At 38.3% G+C, this 19631-nt stretch overlaps 2 protein-coding genes across 4 annotated transcripts in view; one reads left to right on the top strand and one right to left on the bottom strand.

Annotated features, from left to right (window-relative positions):
• Window positions 1–19631, top strand: part of FOXJ3 (forkhead box J3) — a 170203-nt gene that overhangs the window by 80675 nt on the left and 69897 nt on the right. The window lies entirely within an intron of this gene.
• LOC136397626 (small ribosomal subunit protein uS10-like) lies at window positions 1221–1704 on the bottom strand. Its single transcript, XM_066372136.1, has one exon. It carries the CDS (start codon window positions 1593–1595, stop codon window positions 1236–1238), a length of 360 nt encoding a protein of 119 aa, XP_066228233.1. The 5' UTR covers window positions 1596–1704; the 3' UTR covers window positions 1221–1235.

Here is a 19631-nt window from a genome sequence, read left to right as displayed (position 1 = left end):
TGTATTCCCAGAGAGGTATTATAGGCCAGCCTAAGCTTGAAGAATATTGTTGACTTATAGATATTTTTATATGGCTATTTATTTCTGACTTAATCTTTCATTTTTTAAAAGCCCTTGTCATAAAAGCCTTAATATTTGATATGTGTCTATGTACATTGATGGTCTGAAATAATTTCTCCTCTGTTCCCTGAAACTATTTTCAAACAGCCACATTATTGTTTTCTTTAAAAAGAAACACAAAATTATATTTTACATCGAAAACTGCTTTTGGGAATGGATTTCTATTTTTTCTTGATTATAGCTCTGTTTCCTCACACTGCAGTCTACTTTTTTATTCTTGTCCTTTGTCTCCTCTCGTCTCATTAGCTATACTTTCTGTATTTTTGTTTTCTTAATCTAATTCTTTTGTAAAAGTCTTTTGCAATTCACACACATCTGTTACTTATCTTAGAGAAAGGCAAATATTTTGCTCACGTTATGGAAAAACAAATTCTGTCAGCTAAATTTAGTTTAAAAACATAGAATTCTCTTGCTTTGCTTTCTACTTAATCTTTTCTCAATCTTATTTCCTCTTCCCCAGCTCAGAAAAATGATACTTTGACTTTAAAGAGAATAGAAGATTATAGGAAATCATTTCAACAATTACTTAACATCAGTGGGCTCTAATAAAACTGAGATGATATCTAAGCAGTTTAAAGCAGTTAAAGACAGTGTGAAGGCCACCTGTCCGGGGAGAGAGAACTACAGTGAATTCACAGTAAAAAGATCTTTTTTTTGGTGGAGGGATAACTTTCTCTTGCTTGGCAGTCGGAAGGTTGTCAAGTCTCAGTGGCTGTGAAGATTGGGGTCTCCTGATTTGTGAGGAAACAACAAAGTCACTTGCTAGAGAATTAACTTCTGGAAGTTCTGAGATTGTGATTTTTTTTTTCTATTCTTGTCCTCCACAGTAAAAGGGATCATAACATAGACTGACCTCTTTTTTTAAAGGGTATTTTAGGGGAACATTTTAGTATCGTGTTGTATTGTGAATTGTCTATTATTTGTTGGTATCCTGTTTTGGTCACTTTATTTGTAAAGAGATGTAGAAAAACTGGTGAGGTTTGAGAGAATATTAAGTGATAAAGAATATTGCAGGAATCATAGGTATATACCCTGAAGAAGGAAGATAAGAGTGTAATATTAATTCTAGTCTTTTTTTTAAAACAATGAATAATCAATTTATTAAAAAGGCTGATTTAAGCATCTGCAATGGTGACTTCAACCTCAACTGCCTGCTCAGTACTGATGGAAGTAATCTGTTTAACAGTCTCAGAAGTGCTGTGCAAGTCAATGAGACGTTTGTGGATCCTCATCTGAAACCGATCCCAAGTCTTAGAACCCTCCCTGCAGGGAGTTTTTCTTGTAGTGATTCTCAGAGTCTTGGTAGGCATCCGAACGGGTCCTTTCACTTTGAGATTCTTTTCCTTTGCACCTCTGATCAAGTCAGCACACACCTTCTCCAGAGACTTGACGTTGAGGCTGGTTAGAGTAATTCTAATTTGGTGAATTGCCACCTCTGGTTCCACGGGTGTCTTTCCGGTATCTTTAAAAGCCATGGCTGCGGTGCGGCTTCCAGACCAACTTGTTCCTCAGCGAGAGCGAACAGTGGTGAGTCAAGAGCAGGAGCCGGAGGGACGTGGCTCGCTACAACAGCAGCAGCGTCTTCCTGAAAGACTAATTCTAGTCTTAAATGCATGATTATTGTGAGGAAGGAGTTGATTTAAGTTGACCGCTGAAGTGTCTTTGTATAAAACTAAACATAAAGTAGAATTTAAAGATAAGCAAGAGTTTGGTTGGACAGAAATAAGGACATCATATTTATTGGAGTGAAGGAAAGCATAATAGGGTTTCCTTCCAAGGGAGGCTTTAGAGTTTGCCACTTCTGAAGCACTGAAATTAATAACCTTTGTGGGTTTTTTTTGTTTTTGTTTTTTGAGATACAGAGATAGACAGGAAGGGAGAGAGATGAGAAGCATAAACTCATAGTTGCAGCACCTTAGTTCATTGATTGCTTTCTCATATGTGCCTTGACTGGGGGGCTTCAGCCTCACCAGTGACCCTTTGCTCAAGCTAGTGACGTTGGGCTCAAGCCAGCAACCATAGAGTCATGTTTATGATCCCATGCTCAAGCCAGCGATCCTGTGCTCAAGCCAGATGAGACCATGCTCAAACCAGTGACCTCAGGGTCTTGAACCTAGGTCCTCAGTGTCCCTGGCCAATGCTCTATCCACTGCGCCACTGCCTGGTCAGGCTAATAAACCTTTGTGATTTTTAACTTAAGGTAGGTAAGAACCCCAGTTGAAGGCTAAGAAGAGGACACGATCAAAGTTTAGCTGAGGGTCCAGTGAGAACAAAGTTGAGATAAAGTCAGGAATTAAAGGAATTCATGTAGGTACTATAACATGAGATCCAAGAGTGAAGGGGGAGGGTCAGTGCCAGTGAGTGCATGTTAAGGCAAAGGTGAATTATGAATGTGAGACAGACCATTAGACAAACAAAGATTAGAAAGCCCAGAGTAAGCAGAGACATTCAGAGAGGGTTTGAAATTGAGTTAGAGATGAGGGTCTGATTCAGTGAGAACACTGCAGAAACATAAGGAGATGCCAGCCTAGAGTCCTGACAGTATACGTGGTTTGGCAAAGCAGTTTAGTTAGAGCTGCTTTTTATTCACACATGCAGTATTCTCTGTTCCCTTCCTAAGGGTGGGAGATAACATTTTGTGATTGGCCACTTTTTTTTTTTTTTTTTTTGATCTAAACTACTTTAAAAAAGTATTTTGCCCAGAAATTAATTTTTAAAGTATATATGGTAAAATTCACTTTTTGATGTATAATTCTAGTAGTTTTGACAAATCTATACAGTGTAACCTAATGATCAGGATATAGGACAGTATTGTGCCTTGGTAGTCAGTCCCTTTCCCCACTCCCAGACCTTGGCAACTAGTACTGATCTGGTTTTGGTCCCTATAATGTTGCCTTTCCCAGACATTCAGATAAATGGGACTCATGCAGTAGGTGGCCTTTTGAGTCTGGCTTCTTTTATTTAGCATAATGCATTTGAGATCCATTCATGTCGTTGTATTGGCACTTTCATTTTATTTCATGTATCCGATTATATAGATTTACCACAAACGTCACCATTTGAAGAACAAGTGGGTTGTTGCCAGTCATAAGTTTATTTGACCATCAAGTTCTTTTTTTTTTAAACTGAGACTCAATAATTAATTTACCATATACTGAGATATAAGACAATGAGGAATTAGCCTAAACCAGTGATCAGCAAACCGTGGCTCGTGAGCCACATGCGGCTCTTTGGCCCCTTGAGTGCGGCTCTTTGGCCAGCTTAGGAGTACCCTAATTAAGTTAATAACAACGTACCTACTATATAGTTTAAGTTTAAAAAATTTGGCTCTCAAATTTCAATTGTACTGTTGATATTTGGCTCTGTTGATTAATGAGTTTGCCGACCACTGGCCTAAACTAATAACACATAATGCTCATACTAAATTGCTTTATGAGTTATATTAAATACAGATAAAAACAAAAACAAAAACAAGAATAAATAAATATAGGTGAGCTTTTGGACATTAGTTATGATACAGTAAAGCATTATTTATCTTAGACTTAAAAATAATTTTTTAATTGAATTTATTGGGGTAACACTGGTAAACAAAATTATACAGGTTTCAGGTGCATAATTCTACATCTGTACACTATTTTATTTTTTAAATTCAGTGAGAGGAGGGGAGGCAGAGAGACAGATGCCTGCATGCGCCCTGACCGGGATCCACCCGGTGAGCCCACTAGGGTGTGATGCTCCTTTGCTCAGCAACCGAGCTCTTCTTAGTGCCTGAGTCAGAAGCCATGGAGCCATCCTCAGTGCCTGCGGCCAAGTTGCCCCAGTGAGCGATGGCTGCAGGAGGGGAAGAGAGAGAGAGAGAGAGAAGCGAGAGGGAGAGGGGTAGAAAAGCAGATGGGTGCCTCTCCTGTGTGCCCTGACCAGGAATCAAACTCTGGACATCCACATGCCTGGCCAATGCTCTACCGCTGCGCCAACCAGCTAGGGCTCTATACACTGTATTGTGTGTTTACCTCCCAAAGTCAAGTCTCTGTCCATTGCCATTACGTATATACATTTACCCTCATGCACCTCCCTAAAAAAATAATTTCTGAAAGGATTCAGTTAAGACATTGATTTTTTTTTATGAGGGTGACACTAGTTAACATAGTTATACAGGTTTCAGGTGCCCAATTCTACAACACATCTCTGTACATCTTATTGTGTGTTCACCCCTCCAAGTCAGGTATTTTTAATATTTAGAGGAACCATTTACTAGACTATAATCTAGTAATGATTTAATTTGATGATCAATATATGTAAAAGTAATAAAAGCCAAGAATGTTCCAGGGACCTGAGCTGGCATTAAAATAGTTTTTGTCTGTGTATTTAGCCAGCTAGTCATCCAAGCTTCCTGCCCTTGACTATCTCCTATATGGTTTGACTGTTCATATCCTATTTTTGTAGTCTGAGTAGAGCGACTATCTAACCTTTTGTCCTAACTAGAAACTTCTGGGAATGAATAGGGGTGCTATTCTTTTTTTTTTTTAAGTGAGAGGAGGGGAGATGGTGAGACAGCCTCCCACATGTGCTCTGACCGAGATACACACAGCAACCCGTCTGGGGCTGATGCTTGAATATCCAAAATATCCTCAGCACCTGGGGCCAACGCTCAGACCAATCAAGCCACTGGCTGGGAAAAGACAAGAGAGAGGGAAGGGAAAGAGGGAGGGGAAGAGAAGTAGATGGTTGCTTCTCATGTGTGTCCTGACTGGGGATTGAATCTGGGGCGTACACACACCAGGCCAATGCTCTACCATTGAGCAAACCGGCCAGGGCCAGGGGTTATTCTTTTTTTTGTTTGTTTGTTTGTTTTTACAGAGACAGAGAGTGAGTCAGAGAGAGGGATAGACAGGGACAGACAGACAGGAATGGAGAGAGATGAGAAGCATCAATCATTAGTTTTTCATTGCATGTTGCAACACCTTAGTTGTTCATTGATTGCTTTCTCATATGTGCCTTGACCGTGGGCCTTCAGCAGACCAAGTAACCCCTTGCTTGAGCCAGCGACCTTGGGTCCAAGCTGGTGAGCTTTGCTCAAACCAGATGAGTCTGCATTCAAGCTGGCAACCTCGGGGTCTCGAACCTGGGTCCTTCCACATCCCAGTCCGACACTCGATTTACTGCGCCACCTCCTGGTCAGGCAAGGGGGGTTATTCTTAATTATGTTTAGGTGACAGGTGTAAACTAAGTCCAAAACTGGGAAGTATGTTCACGGTATCCATGGTGCATGCAAATGCTGCGCTTTGGAGCTATGGGCACTTACCTGGAACATGTCCTAAGATGTAGGAGGGTAAAAAAAAAAAAGAAAAAAAAATCATTTAGACTGGATTGCCAAATCTCAACTGGGAGAGTAAATAAAGATTGAGACATGGTAAGGTCAAAAGGGATCCAATATTGTGCCTGAGGCTTCTGAAATGGTGTGCATTGAGAGCTAAGGAAGAAGAGAGAATAGTGTGAGTCACTTTACCAGTGAGTACATACTTGGCAGTAGGGTTAGTTAAAACATAAAATTGACAGATTTAGCCAGTTGTAATGGTATGCTGTATAGGGACTGCTTCCCAGGAATATGAAATTAATACTAGCTTCTTGGGTTTACTTACATTTATTTAGATAATTGCATTTTTACTAGGCTATTTAAAATATATTTTTTAATTTTTAAGTTTTTTATTTAAAAACTTTAAAAAAATTTATTCATTTGAGAGAGGCAGGGGGAGAGAGAAAGAGAGAGAGAGAGAGAGAGAGAGAGAGAGAGAGGGAAACACTGATTTGTTGTTCCACTCATTTATGCATTCATTGGTTGTTTTCGTATGTGCCATGGCATGGGATTGAACCTGCAACTTTGGTGTATTGGGAAGATACTCTAAGCCAGTGATTTTCAACCTTTTTTGAGCTGCGGCACATTTTTTACATTTACAAAATCCTGGGGCACACCACCTACCAAAATGACACAAAATGACACTCTAACAGTACATATTATACATATAGTTAATAATATAGTTTCTAAATGTACTTATACTCACTTAGTGTGAAACCTGGGTCTGTTTCGATGAACACAAAAGGGATATCCTGGTAGCGATGGTAGAAAGACACACACGAAGCTCTTCCTCAACAGTTCTCAGTCTCTCTGTTTTTAGTATTTTATCGCAGTCAAGCTTGAGAAGCTCAGCTCACATAGATATGTGGTTGAAAATGGGAGCAATGTCAAAATAGCTTTGTTGGCCAGAATGGGGAACTCCTTGGCAACAGATAACCAAAAACTGTCCAAAGGAAGATCAGCAAACTTTAGCTTTAAAGTTAGATAACATTGTGATGCATTGTATATCACCCTCTGCGGGGGCCTCTTTTAAAAAGAAAAAGGTCAAATATCTATATACACCATCAGGATAGACATAACCAGCTGAGGCTGAGGCTTCATCTAGTGGTGGCAACATTTACCTCCAGTCCTGACCAGGATTAGAAATCAGGACCATGGGGAAGAGTAGCAGCTTCAACTACTCGCCGTGGCAGTGGCCACACAATGACAAGTGCGCAGCAGCCTGAACGGGGACCTTCCTGGGTGTGGATGAGAGGCGGCCTACTATTGGTTCATCGCTAGTGGTCGGGATGAATCCTAGAAGGTGATTGGTCAGTGAGTGTTCCCTGTGCCTCCACTCTTCCTGTCACTGACAGCTGGAAGGATTGTGAGGGGAATGTTATGTTCGGATGGAGGCGGCTGGCGGTGGGCCAGATAAATAGTCTCCACGGGCTGTACTGGCATGAGGACCATAGTTTGGGGACCCATGTTTAATTTCCCCATGGCACACCTGACCATGTCTCATGGCACACTGGTTGAAAAACACTGCTCTAAGCAACTGAGCTGCAGAGTTGGGCATTACTAGGCTATTTTTAACTTGGGGGCTGTTAAATGTCATATTAGTATGTGATAGAGCAGAGTATTTTATGTTGACATAAATTTCTATCAAAAATTGGAATAATTAAAATGTACTTTATTTGAAGTGATAAATATTTTGTAATGATGACAATAAAGGCATTTAAGGCCATGTTGGTTTTGACACATCTTTAATTCTGATGCGTTTTCTATATTTTGATTATCTTAATTTTTCCAAATACAGGTTTTTAAATACCTATATTAATTTGTTTAATCACTTCTATTTAAGAATGGCGCCTAGTTTTCATTTGGGTTCTACTTTCTTCTCCTCTAGAATTGCCCTATGTTTTAGGATATCTTGGAGTTGGCAGTTGATTCATTTTATGTAATAAGTGTTCAAAGCTGTACAATTTTAGTTATGATTTTTCTTTCAGATTTTGCATTGTCTTTTTTCTCTGGAGAACATTAACTTACTATGCCAGAATTGTCACTGTTATTAAATTATTAATATTAATCTTTTACATTAATTAATATAATACATTTGTATATTGCTTTACAGATTAGGTAGTTATTTGACATGCATTGACTGGTCAGGTCCCAGTTTTAGATAGTGATCATTAAGTCCATAATAGATTAGTTGATATAAACCTCACATACTCAAACTCTTCACCTAAGTGGGAATTGTTAGATATATACTCTATGTCTGGCTTCTTCCACTCAGAGTAGCTGTGATGCTATTACATACATTGTTTGTTTCAAATTATTGCTAAGTAATATTTCATTGTATGAATATACCACAATTTTTTTACCCATTTATCTGTAGGTGAAAATTTAGGTCATTTTCAGTTTTGGGCTATTATGAACAAGCTACTGGGAAATTATTGTACAAGTTCTCTAAGGACATATGCTTTCATTTCTCTTGAATAATACAATTATTGTTTTGTGAAAGGTAGATGGGAGATTATAAGAAATTGCCAAACCTTTATCTAGGTGGTTGTGTATTTTACATTCCTAGTAGCAATGCATAAAAATTCCAGTTGCTCTACATCCTAGCCAACAGGTATTATCTGTCTTTTCATTGTAGTGATTTTAGTACGTGTGAAGTGGCATTTCATTATGGTTTTATTTTGAATTTTCCTGATGACCATTGATATTGAGCATTTTTTGTGTGATTACTGGTCATTTGTGTATCTTCTCTTCTGAAGGTTCTTTTAAAGTTTTTTTTTTTTTTTTTTTTTAATTTGGTTATTTATACCAGTGGTCCCCAACCCCTGGGCTGCGGACTGATATCGATTGGTCCGTGGGTCATTTGGTACTGGTCCGCAGAGAAAGAATAAATAACTTACATTATTTCCGTTTTATTTATATTTAAGTCTGAACGATGTTTTATTTTTAAAAAATGATCAGATTCCCTCTGTTACATCCGTCTAAGACTCTTGACGCTTGTCTCGGTCACATGATACATTTATCCATCCCACCCTAAAGGCCGGTCTGTGAAAATATTTTCTGACATTAAATGGGTTTGTGGACCAAAAAAGGTTGGGGACCACTGATTTATACTACTGAGTTGTAAGAGATTTAAAAAATATATATATTATAGATATGTTTTTTCTTGGATTTATATTGTGTAAATATTTTTTAAACTTTTTGTTTTCTTAATAGTGTCTTAAAAAGAGTAGATGGTTTGGATTTTGAAGTGTAATAGCAATTTTTAATTAGTGATTAGTGACTTGTGTCTGGGAAGTAAACCAAAATCATAAAGATTTTCTCTTTCTCCTGTATGTTTTATAGTTTCATTTTGCATTTAGGTCTGTGATCCATTTCAAATTAATACTAATGGACAGTTTATTTAATCTTCCTGTTGACTTGTTCTTTTATCTTTATAAAATGTTCTGAATTTCTTAAAATACTCTGTCTTAAAGTTTACTTTGTTTGATATTTATATAGCCACCTCAGCTTTTTTATGCAGCTTCATGATATACTAATTTTTTACTAGTGTTTTGCTTTTAGTCTATAAATGCCTTTGAATTTATTTAAAGTATGTCTCTTATAAACAGCATGTAGCCATTGGCTTTTGCTTTTAAATTCAGCTAACAATCTTTGCAATCTAATTGGAGTTTTTAGTCTGTATTTAATACGATTATTGATATGATTGCTATTTTTCTTTGTTCCTGTGTTGCTTCATTTCTGTAGCCTTTGGGGTTAATCAAACAGTATATACATAGTTTTCTATCTCCTTTCATTAATTTTTAGTAGTCATTCTAGAGCTTAACAATATGTACTATTAACTTATGAAAGTCTATTTACAGGTAATATTATACCACCTTTTACTTCATACATCACACTTCATGCCATTTACTGCTTACCTCTTTCTATCAATTTCTTACATTATAAATCTTTCTCTCAAATTATGACAGCATAATTTCATTTATCTACCCATCCCTTTCTTTATGCTATTGTCATATCTTGTACTTCTGCTTACATCATAAATCCCACCTTAAGATTTATTTTGCTTTGAACAGTTAATAGTGGTTTAAGGAAATCATGTTGAAGAAAATATCTCCCTAACGTTTTACCATTTCTGATGTTCTTTTCTGTAAATCCAAGTTTCAATCTGCTATCTTTCTCTTTTAGCCTAACAGTATCTTTTGGCATTTTTTGTAGTGCAAGTAAGTCTGCAGGCAACAAATTTTGTAGACTTTTGTTTATCTGGAAAGATCTTTATTTCATCCTTACAATACCTTTTCTGGATGTGGAATCCTGTTTGCAGGGTTTTCTTTACTTCTCAGAACTTTGTAGATTTTTCTTGATCTTTATTATCTTTGGTAAGAAGTCACCTGTCATATTTCTATTCTCCAGGATATAATGTGAACTCCCCCTACCCTGTCTCTTTGGCAGCTATTATGTCTTTTCTCTTTAGATTTAAACAGTTTGACTATGATGTGCCCCAGTGTAGTTTTCTTTGCTTATTTTCTGTTTGGGCTTTATTTATTTAATTATTTTTAAGGATCAATAAGAGTTTTCATCCAAATTTGGGATATCTTTGGTCATTTTTTTTTTAATTATGGCCCCGTTTTCTTTTAGTATCCAATTAAAATATAACAGACTCTTTTACATTGTTTTTCAGGTAATTGAGGCTTTATTTATTTTTTCTTTTTTTTCTTTAGTTTCTTAAATTGGATAAATCTTTCTTCAAGATCTCTGGCTCTTTGACTATTTCCTGTTGTTATGTGCATCTAGTGAACTTGTTACTCCAGTCATTGGACTTTTTAATTCTAGAATTTTCATTTTATTATTTATTTATTTATTTATTTATTTTTTATGTGCCTTGACTGCGGGCCTTCAGCAGACCAAGTAACTAACCCCTTGCTTGGGCCAGCGACGTTGGGCTCAAGCTGGTGAGCTTTTTGCTCAAACCAGATGAGCCCTCACTCAAGCTGGTGACCTCAGGGTCTCGAACCTGGGTCTTCCGCATCCCAGTCCGACGCTCTATCCACTGCGCCACTGCCTGGTCAGGCATTTTTTAATTTTTTTTTGTTTAGAGAGGTAGTTGGTGAAATGTGTTCATACAATTACTTTGGTATTAGGGCTTCTGTGTTGTCCCCATCTGGTTCCTGGACATAGATATGTAGTAGTGAGCACCTGCTCCACTGGGAGTTTTTATAAGAAGAATATATGGTCCTGATCTATATGGGGTTAGGACCCCATGAAGCTAATTCAGTCTTTCATCTATTTCTTTACATTATCAGTGATATTTTGAGATCCTGAATTTTTATATGAAAACAAAGTAATTAAAAGAAATGAGATTTTTTAAAACAAAATTATTTTAATGATAAATAGCTTGGATTACTTTGTCACCTCCAGTTGGTCCCCTTTCTCTAATCTCTGCTTACCTTTGCTATATTTTCTACATTGTTGCCTGGTACACAAGTGGAAATACCACATTTTTAATTCCAGCCCCCTAGCTTCCTGCCCGAAACTTTAAATACAAACTATATTGCACTGTAGGCAGTCTTCAGGTTATGAATGAGATAGGTACTGTAGATTTGTTCTTAAGTTGAATTTGTATGTAATTTGGAACAGGTACATTTACCTGTTAAATGCAGCTTAGATACTTGTGTTAACATAGTATTTATTCTTACCTTTGTGTATAAATACCTAAATATTTTCAAATACAATCTTTTAACAATCTTGGCTGATGCAGAAGATGATGGACTTGTTGGAGAGGCTGGGACTTATGTTAGTCAGGGTTTGATTCTGCTGCTGGAATCAGTTTCTTGAAGTAGGCATCAAGGGAGGTTTGCACAGAGCTTTTCTTTTTCTCATCATAAAGGCCCTGTAGCTTCTCAGGCCTTCAGTAACCGTATAGTAAACCCTGGTGAACATCTCTGTATCAGGATCTTGCTCCTCTAACTTTGCCATTCCTGTTTCAGTGAGATAGGAAGCATCGGCTAACTTTTGTAGAAAACTTTTTTGGTTCTGGAGTTTCCTAGGTTCCTGTTTCCTTCCTTAAATGCTATCATTCGCTGCTCTAGTTCCATAAGGTCTTCACTGGTTGGTTCTTTGCCAAAGGAGTATAGTAACTCTGTGATATCATTTTCATTGCTGTCCAATTGCAGTTAATTACCAATAGCCCTTTTGGCATTCTGTTCATAAGTACAAGTTGTATGTAAGTCAGATGTTTGTAACTTGTGGATTTACTGAATTTATTTTGCATTTATTGATGCAGTTTTATATTTTTTCAATTAAATTTATTGGGGTGACATTGGTTAATAAGACTATATAGGCTTCAAGAGTAGATTTCTTTTTCTTTTTTTTTTTTTTTTTTTTTTTTTTGTATTTTTCTGTAGCTGGAAACGGGGAGAGACAGACAGACTCCCGCATGCGCCCGACTGGGATCCACCCGGCACGCCCACCAGGGGTGATGCTCTGCCCCTCCGGGGCGTCGCTCTGCCGCGCCTGGGGCAGAGGCCAAGGAGCCATCCCCAGCGCCCGGGCCATCTTTGCTCCAATGGAGCCTTGGCTGCGGGAGGGGAAGAGAGAGACAGAGGAAGGAGGGGTGGGGGTGGAGAAGCAAACGGGCGCTTCTCCTATGTGCCCTGGCCGGGAATCGAACCCGGGTCCCTGCATGCCAGGCTGACGCTCTACCACTGAGCCAACCGGCCAGGGCCCTTTTCTTTTTTTTTTTTTTTACAGAGAGAGAGTCAGAGAGAGGGATAGACAGGGACAGACAGACAGACAGAAAGGGAGAGAGATGAGAAGCATCAATCATCAGTCTTTTGTTGCGCATTGTGACACCTTAGTTGTTCATTGACTGCCCTCTCACATGTGCCCCGACTGCGAGCCTTCAGCAGACCTTGAGTAACGCCTTGCTCGAGCCAGCAACCCTGGGTCCAAACCAGGCTGGTGAGCTTTTGCTCAACCAGATGAGCCCGCGCGAAAGCTGGAGACCTCGGGGTCTTGAACCTGGGTCTTCCGCATCCCAGTCCGACACTCTGTCCACTGTGCCACCTCCTGGTCAGGCAAGAGTAGATTTCTATTATACATGCTCTTCATATTGCAGTGTGCCCACCACCCAAAGTCAAATCATCTCCCATCACCATATATCTTCATATTTTTGCTCATACTCTTTATTGTATCTAAAATAGTATTTCTTTTCAATTTACTCATCCTTTAATGCCCAAATCAAATGTCAGCATTACTCTGAAAAGGAAATAACCTGCCTTTTTCTCCCTCTCACCTTTTCTTACCACTCCCTATTTTTCTCTCTTCTGTTTATTACCATTGCTCTTTGAACATACCACTATTAGTGCTTCTGAATGATGTACTACCTGTATTTTGACCTATTCTACTTAATTGTGAGTTTTTTGTTGACAAGGATTAGGTCTTTGACATTTTCTTGTATCTGGTATATGGAGTAGATGCTTAATTTTTATCACAACAATGATGTTTGTCTCTTCCTAGTTAACTAAGAAGTAGTTCTGTTCTTGCTTGACCTGTGGTAGCGCGGTGGATAAACTGTTGACCTGGAATGCTGAAGTTACCACTAGCTTGAAACTCTGGGCTTGCCTGGTCAAGTCACAGATGAGAAACAACTACTACGAATTAATGCTTCCTGTTTTTCCCCCTGCCTTTCTCTTTATCCTCTCTCTGAAATCAATATATAAAATCTTGGAGGGAAGGCAGACAGACTCTCGCATACGGCCCAACTGGCAAGCCCACTATGGGCGATGCTCTCCCCATCTGGGGCCCTTACTGCGTTGCTCCTGAGGCAAGGCTATAGAGCCATCCTCAGTGCCTGGGGCCAGCTCACTCCAATCAAGCCATGGCTGCAGGATAGGGGTGGGGAGGAGGAAAGAGAGAGAGAGAGAAAGAGAGAAGCAATTGGGGAGAGGGGTGGAAAAGCAGGTGGACTCTTCTTCTGTGTGCCCTGACTGGGAATCAAAACCGGGACATCCACATGGTGGACCAGTGCTCTACTGCTGAGCCAACCAGCCAGGGCCAGTAAATAAAATCTTTAAAAAAACAAAAGCCTGACCAGTGGTGGCGCAGTGGATAGAGTGCCACCTGGGGTGCTGAGGTCCCAGGTTTGAAATCCCGAGTTCACTGGCTTGGGTGCCAGCTCGAATGCAGGTCACCCATTTGAGTGTGGCATCATCATCATCATGATCCCATGATCGCTGACTTGAGCCCAAAGGTTGCTGCCTTAAGCCTGCTGGCTTCAGCAAGGGGTCACTGGCTTGGCTCGACCCTCCACCCCTACCCCCCCGCCTTCCTAGGCAAGGCATATATGACAACGACTAAAGTGAACACAACTATGCATTGATGCTTCTCATCTCTCTCTCTTTCTTCTCTTTCTCCTCCTTGGCCTTCTCCTTTGCTGCCTTCTTCCTTCTCCTTCCTTTTTCCTTCCTCCTCCTCCTCCTTCTTTTCCTTCCTTCCTTCTTTATTCTACTTTCTTTCTCCTTCTCCTCCTCCTCCTCCTCCTCCTCCTCCTCCTTTTCTGTTGACAAAAGGAAATTTTAAGTATTTATCAATTTTCTTTTGGTTGCTTGTGCTTTTGGTGTCATGTCTAAGAAACCATTGCCTAGACCAGGGATAGTCAACCTTTTTATATCTACCGCCCACTTTTGTATCTCTGTTAGTAGTAGAATTTTCTAACCACCCATCGGTTCCACAGTAATGGTGATTTATAAAGTAGGGAAGTAACTTTACTTTATAAAATTTATAAAGCAGAGTTACAGCAAGTTAAAGCATATAATAATAATTACTAAGTACTTTATGTAGGATTTTTGCTAAGTTTGGCAGAATAAAACCACTTACTATAGTTAAATCTTTTTATTTATACTTTGGTTGCTCTACTACCGCCCACTATGAAAGCTGGAACACCCACTAGTGGGTGGTAGGGACCAGGTTGACTACCACTGGCTAGACCCTGGTGGGTATCTTAGTTGGTTAGACTGTTGTCTTGATACGCCAAGGTACCTGGTCAGGGCACATGCAAGAAGCAACCAATGAATGCACAGCTGTGGAACAGCAAGTCAATGTTTCTCTCTCTCTCTCTCTCTCTCTCTCTCTATCTCTCTCTATTTCTCCTCTTCCCCCTAAAATCAATAAATGAATAAAAAAATTAAAAAGAAAACATTGCCTACTCCAAGGTCACGAAGATTTACACTTATTTTTTTCCTTTAGGAGTTTTAGCTCATAAATTTCAGTCTTTGATTCATTTTGAGTTAATTTTAATTTTTATATGAAGTGTGTTTCATTCTTTTTTATGTGGATATCCAGTTTTCCCAGCACCTTTCGCTGAAATGACTGTTCTTTTCTCATTTGTATTTTGGTAGCCTGTGGAAAATCAACTGACCTGAAATATACAGATTTATTTTTATACTCTTAGTTCAAATTACTGTTACAGTATAGTAAGTTTTAAAATCAGAAAGTATGAATTTTCCAATTTGTTCTTTTTCAAGATTGTTTTGACTATTGTAGGTCAAATACATGTGTATTTTAAGATCATTGTGTTCCTACAAATAAGCTGACTGGGATTTTGATTTGAGTTGTATTGAATCTGTAGATCAATTTTGGACATATTGCAATCTTTTTTTATTTTTTTATTTTCAGAGACAGAGAGTCAGAGAGGGATAGATAGGGACAGACAGACAGGAACAGAGAGAGATGAGAAGCATTAATTTTTCGTTGTAGCACCTTAGTTGTTCTTGATTGATTTCTCATATGTGCCTTGACCAGGGGGCTAAAGCAGACCGAGTGACCCCTTGCTTGAGCCAGTGACCTTGGGTCCAAGCTGGTGAGCTTTGCTCAAACCAGATGAGCCCACGCTCAAGCTGGCGACCTTGGGGTCTCAACCCTGGGTTCTCCGCATCCCAGTCTGATGCTCTGTCTACTACGCCACCACCTGGTCAGGTCATATTGCCATCTTAATATTAAATTTTTCCAGCCATGAACTGCAGGATGTCTTTCCATCTTCTATTCCTGTTAACTTAAGGAGTTAAGTGTGGGATTTAAATAAAAAGAAGCAGAGCTGTGGTATCTATAGGCCCATGTATCTCTGGATGTTCTGAATGTTTTAATATTTTCAATTATTTCAATGTGTCTTCAAGTAAGATATTCATTGGAATTAAGATTATTATAACTCTATGGTAGTACTAAGCATGGCTGTGGCGATACAAGGATGAATAAAATGTCACTGCCATTAAAACTTCAGGTCTAGCAAGAAAATCATTTATAAACAGAAAATTTCATATGATATATGATACTAGGTTCAGATATCAAGATTTCTTGAAAGTTTTTGGCTTCTTCTACATTTGTAAAGCTCTTTTCTCCACAATAGATGATTATAAATTGTGTATTAGCATATCTTTCACTGTTGCCTAGTTGTGATTGCTTTGTACAGAAGTTAAAAAAAGTACTGTAAAGGCTCTTAAGACTTTGAACTTTGGATTGCTTAGTATCAACAATACATTTTTAATGAATTTTGAGGATTTATAAATTAATAATGACAAGAAAACTTTAGAATCATCATGCCTTCTAAAGTTTGAAGGAAATAAGTAACATTAAAATAAAGCAAAAAAAAATTTATAAAATTCTCTTTAGCTCTCTGGACTCACCACTTACCATGTCTCTCCTCATTCTCTCTGTTTTTGTTTGTTTGTTGTTGTTTTTTATAGAGACAGAGTCAGAGAGAGGAATAGACAGGGACAGAAAGACAGGAACGGAGAGAGATGAGAAGCATCAATCATCAATTTTTTGTTGTGGTGCTTTAGTTGTTCATTGATTGCTTTCTCATATGTGACTTGACCGTGGGCCTTCAGCAGACCAAGTAACCCCTTGCTCAAGCTAGCGACCTTGGTTCCAAGCTGGAGAGCTTTGCTCAAACCAGGTGAGCCCGCGCTCAAGCTGGTGACCTCGGAGTCTCGAACCTGGGTCCTCTGGTGCTCTATCCACTGCACCACTGCCTGGTCAGGGCTCTCTGTTTTTTTTAACCTAGTCATATGAACAGTTCTCTTAATGTCTTACTCTCAGATGTCTATGACTTTAGCACCAGAATCTTTAGATTTGTTTATGCCATGGCTCTATTTGTCAGTTCTTTTGAAGCCTCTGAACCCCTTCTCAGAATAATATATATTTTTAAAGGCATAAAACAGATTATACAGGATTAAAAAGCAGTTACATTAAAATAATTATAAAAATACTATATCAAGTTTGTGATACAGTAATCTATGCTTCCTTGGTAACATAAAACAACAAAATTTAATATGGTTACTTTAAATAACAAAAGGAGAAATAAGTAATGAGTAGTAATAAGTGACATTTTGAGACAAAACTATTAGTGGAATGGGAAACAAACTGATTTTTAGGTATCACTAAACTGTGGTTTGTTCCTTACATTCATAATGGAAGGAAATACTGAATTTCAGCATTTTCTTCCTTCTCAAGTACAAGCCATTTTCCTCTGCCTAAAATTGTTTTTATTCCCCCTTCCTTCTACTGTATCTGATCATGATCCTCCTCAAAGATTCAGCTCGTCTTAGCACTGTATGGTGATTACTTACTTGCCTGTTATATGCTAGTCACTATTCTAGGCATGTAGACTCCATCAGCAAACAGAATAGATAAAAATCCATGTCTTCAAGGAACTTAGAGCTTTATGGGAGAATGACGATAGACAAAATAAACACTTAAGTTATATAGAATGTGAGACTATTATAAATGCTGTTGAAAAGTTAGTGTTGACTGAAGTCAACAGGTGTAGATTGCAATTTTTGAAAGAGTAAGTAAGGTAAATTTATAGAGAAAGTGAATTTTGAGCAAAGACATGAAGATGGTGAGACTTAACCATGCAGATATCTTTTCTCTCTCTTATCACACTTCAGACTGAGATTTCCTTTTTATTTGTATTATTAGTGCCAACATTGTGACTAAGCACATGGTCAACCCTTGATGAACTGTCATTAAGAAAGGGGCCTTTATGTATCTGGTTAAACTTCTTGACCATAATCTATTACTTAACCCAGCAACTTGGAAAGTGACACATGCTGAATCATTCAAACTGGCTAAACTTCTCACATTTGGGGCAGATACAAGATGGAGAAAAATTGCTGGGTAATGATGAAATAATTCTTAAGGCGATGAAATCATTTCAAGATTTAGGAAAAATAAGATTACTAAAATCCCATAATGCATGTTAGATTTATAGAAGATTCACATGGTAATTGCATGATAGAATAAGTTTATTTCAGTTTTAAAAATAAATTTTCTATTCTTTGGAAGAATTCTAAGAAGGAATATATGTCATAAAATAATCATTTTTACAAATCGGTACTGTTCAACATTGATACTCAAAAACTAAATTGGGCTCAGTGGACCCTGATGGTATACTGAGGGTTACATAAAATATATATGAAATAGTCCCTCCTCCAAAATTTGACCACATATTGTTTTTTGTTATTTTTTTTCCTGATAGAGACAGGAAGGAAGCGAGATGAGATGCATCAACTTGTATTTGTGTCATTTTAATTGTTCATTGATGGCTTCTCATTTGTACCTTGACCCTGGGGTTCCAGCTGAGCCACTGACCTTTTGCTTCAAGCCAGCGACCTTTGGCCTCAAGCCAGTGACCATGGGATCATGTTGATGATCCCAACTCAAGCCAGCAACCCTGCATTCAAGCTTATAAGCCTGCAATCAAGCTGGATAAGCCTGTGTTCAAGCTGGTGACCTTGGGGTTTTGAACCTGGGTCCTCAGCATCCCAAGTGGATGCTCTATCCGCTGCACCACCACTGGTCAGGTACCATCACATATTGTTTTGTATTTATCTTATTTTTTTCACCTCCTACAACTTATATCAAAGAAGAAGCACACAAATATTTGGCAAATCTTAAATTTTATGAAAAATTTAAATCTAGCACACTTTTTTAATTATTGAAGTTATGTCTACTAAAGACAGCTTGATTAATTCTAAAGACTTTATCTTTCACTTAACATTTGCTGAATTCCTACTTTGCACAAGAAAAGGCAAAACTGAATAACAATAGCCAAAATATTTTTAGTGAAGCTTATTATCAAAAATAAAATGCCAGAACATGTTATACCTGAATATAACCTATTATCTACCCAACAACTGGGAAAGTAACACATTCTGAATCAACCAGACTGACTAACCTTCTCACACTTTGGGCAGATATAGATACCCATACATTTTTCCATCTTACTCAAATACTAAAGTAACAAGAATGCAAAAGAATGATTGAGCCTTGCCTGTGGTGGTGCAGCGTGGATACAGCATCAACCTGGAACACTGAGGTCACCTGTTCAAAACCCTGAGCTTGCCTAGTCAAGGCACATAAACAAGCAATGAATGAACAACTAAAGTGAAGCAACTATGAGTTGATACTTCTCTCGTTCCTCCCCCCATTCTAAAATTAATAAAATAAATCTTTAAAAAAAAGTGACTGAGTAACCTAGAAGGATCATGCAGTAATGAAATTATACAATAATCATAACTATTATCCTTCAGTTTTCTTATTATGTTGCCCAAAGTAGTACATCTTTCTTAAATTTTTATTTATTTATTCATTTTAGAGAGGAGAGGGGGGGAGAGAGAGAGAGAGAGAGAGAGAGAGAGAGAGAGAGAGAGAGAAGGGGGGGAGGAGCTGGAAGCATCAACTCCCATATGTGCCTTGACCAGGCAAGCCCAGGGTTTCGAACCGGCAACCTCAGCATTTCCAGGTCGACACTTTATCCACTGCGCCACCACAGGTCAGGCCCAGTAGTACATCTTTCAAGAAGGCATAATAAATGTCTCTAGGTGCCATCTTAAATCTTTTTTCTTTTTAAGTTTTCATTGAACACAGTTGAAAGTTTAGATTATTTCTGCTCATAATGATAAAGAAATGAAAATTGACAGGAAAAGGGCTTACTATTTTCAGTGGAATCAGAAAATGAACATAGAGACAACACTTTAGACTCTAATTATGATGGTTAAATTGAGTTGAGTATAACCTAGAGTAATTTTCCCAAACCAAGGAAATAGTGAGTTAATGATACATTTCTAAGGAGAAAAGACACGTGCTATTCTCATCCATT

This window comes from Saccopteryx leptura, chromosome 3 (assembly GCF_036850995.1).
Source record: "Saccopteryx leptura isolate mSacLep1 chromosome 3, mSacLep1_pri_phased_curated, whole genome shotgun sequence".
NCBI lineage: Eukaryota > Metazoa > Chordata > Mammalia > Chiroptera > Emballonuridae > Saccopteryx > Saccopteryx leptura.
This window is presented reverse-complemented; position numbering and strand designations above follow the sequence as displayed.

Excerpts from the sequence above, each read along its gene's own strand:
- LOC136397626 (XM_066372136.1), bottom strand. The coding sequence starts at position 1,595 with ATGGCTTTTAAAGATACCGGAAAGACACCCGTGGAACCAGAGGTGGCA.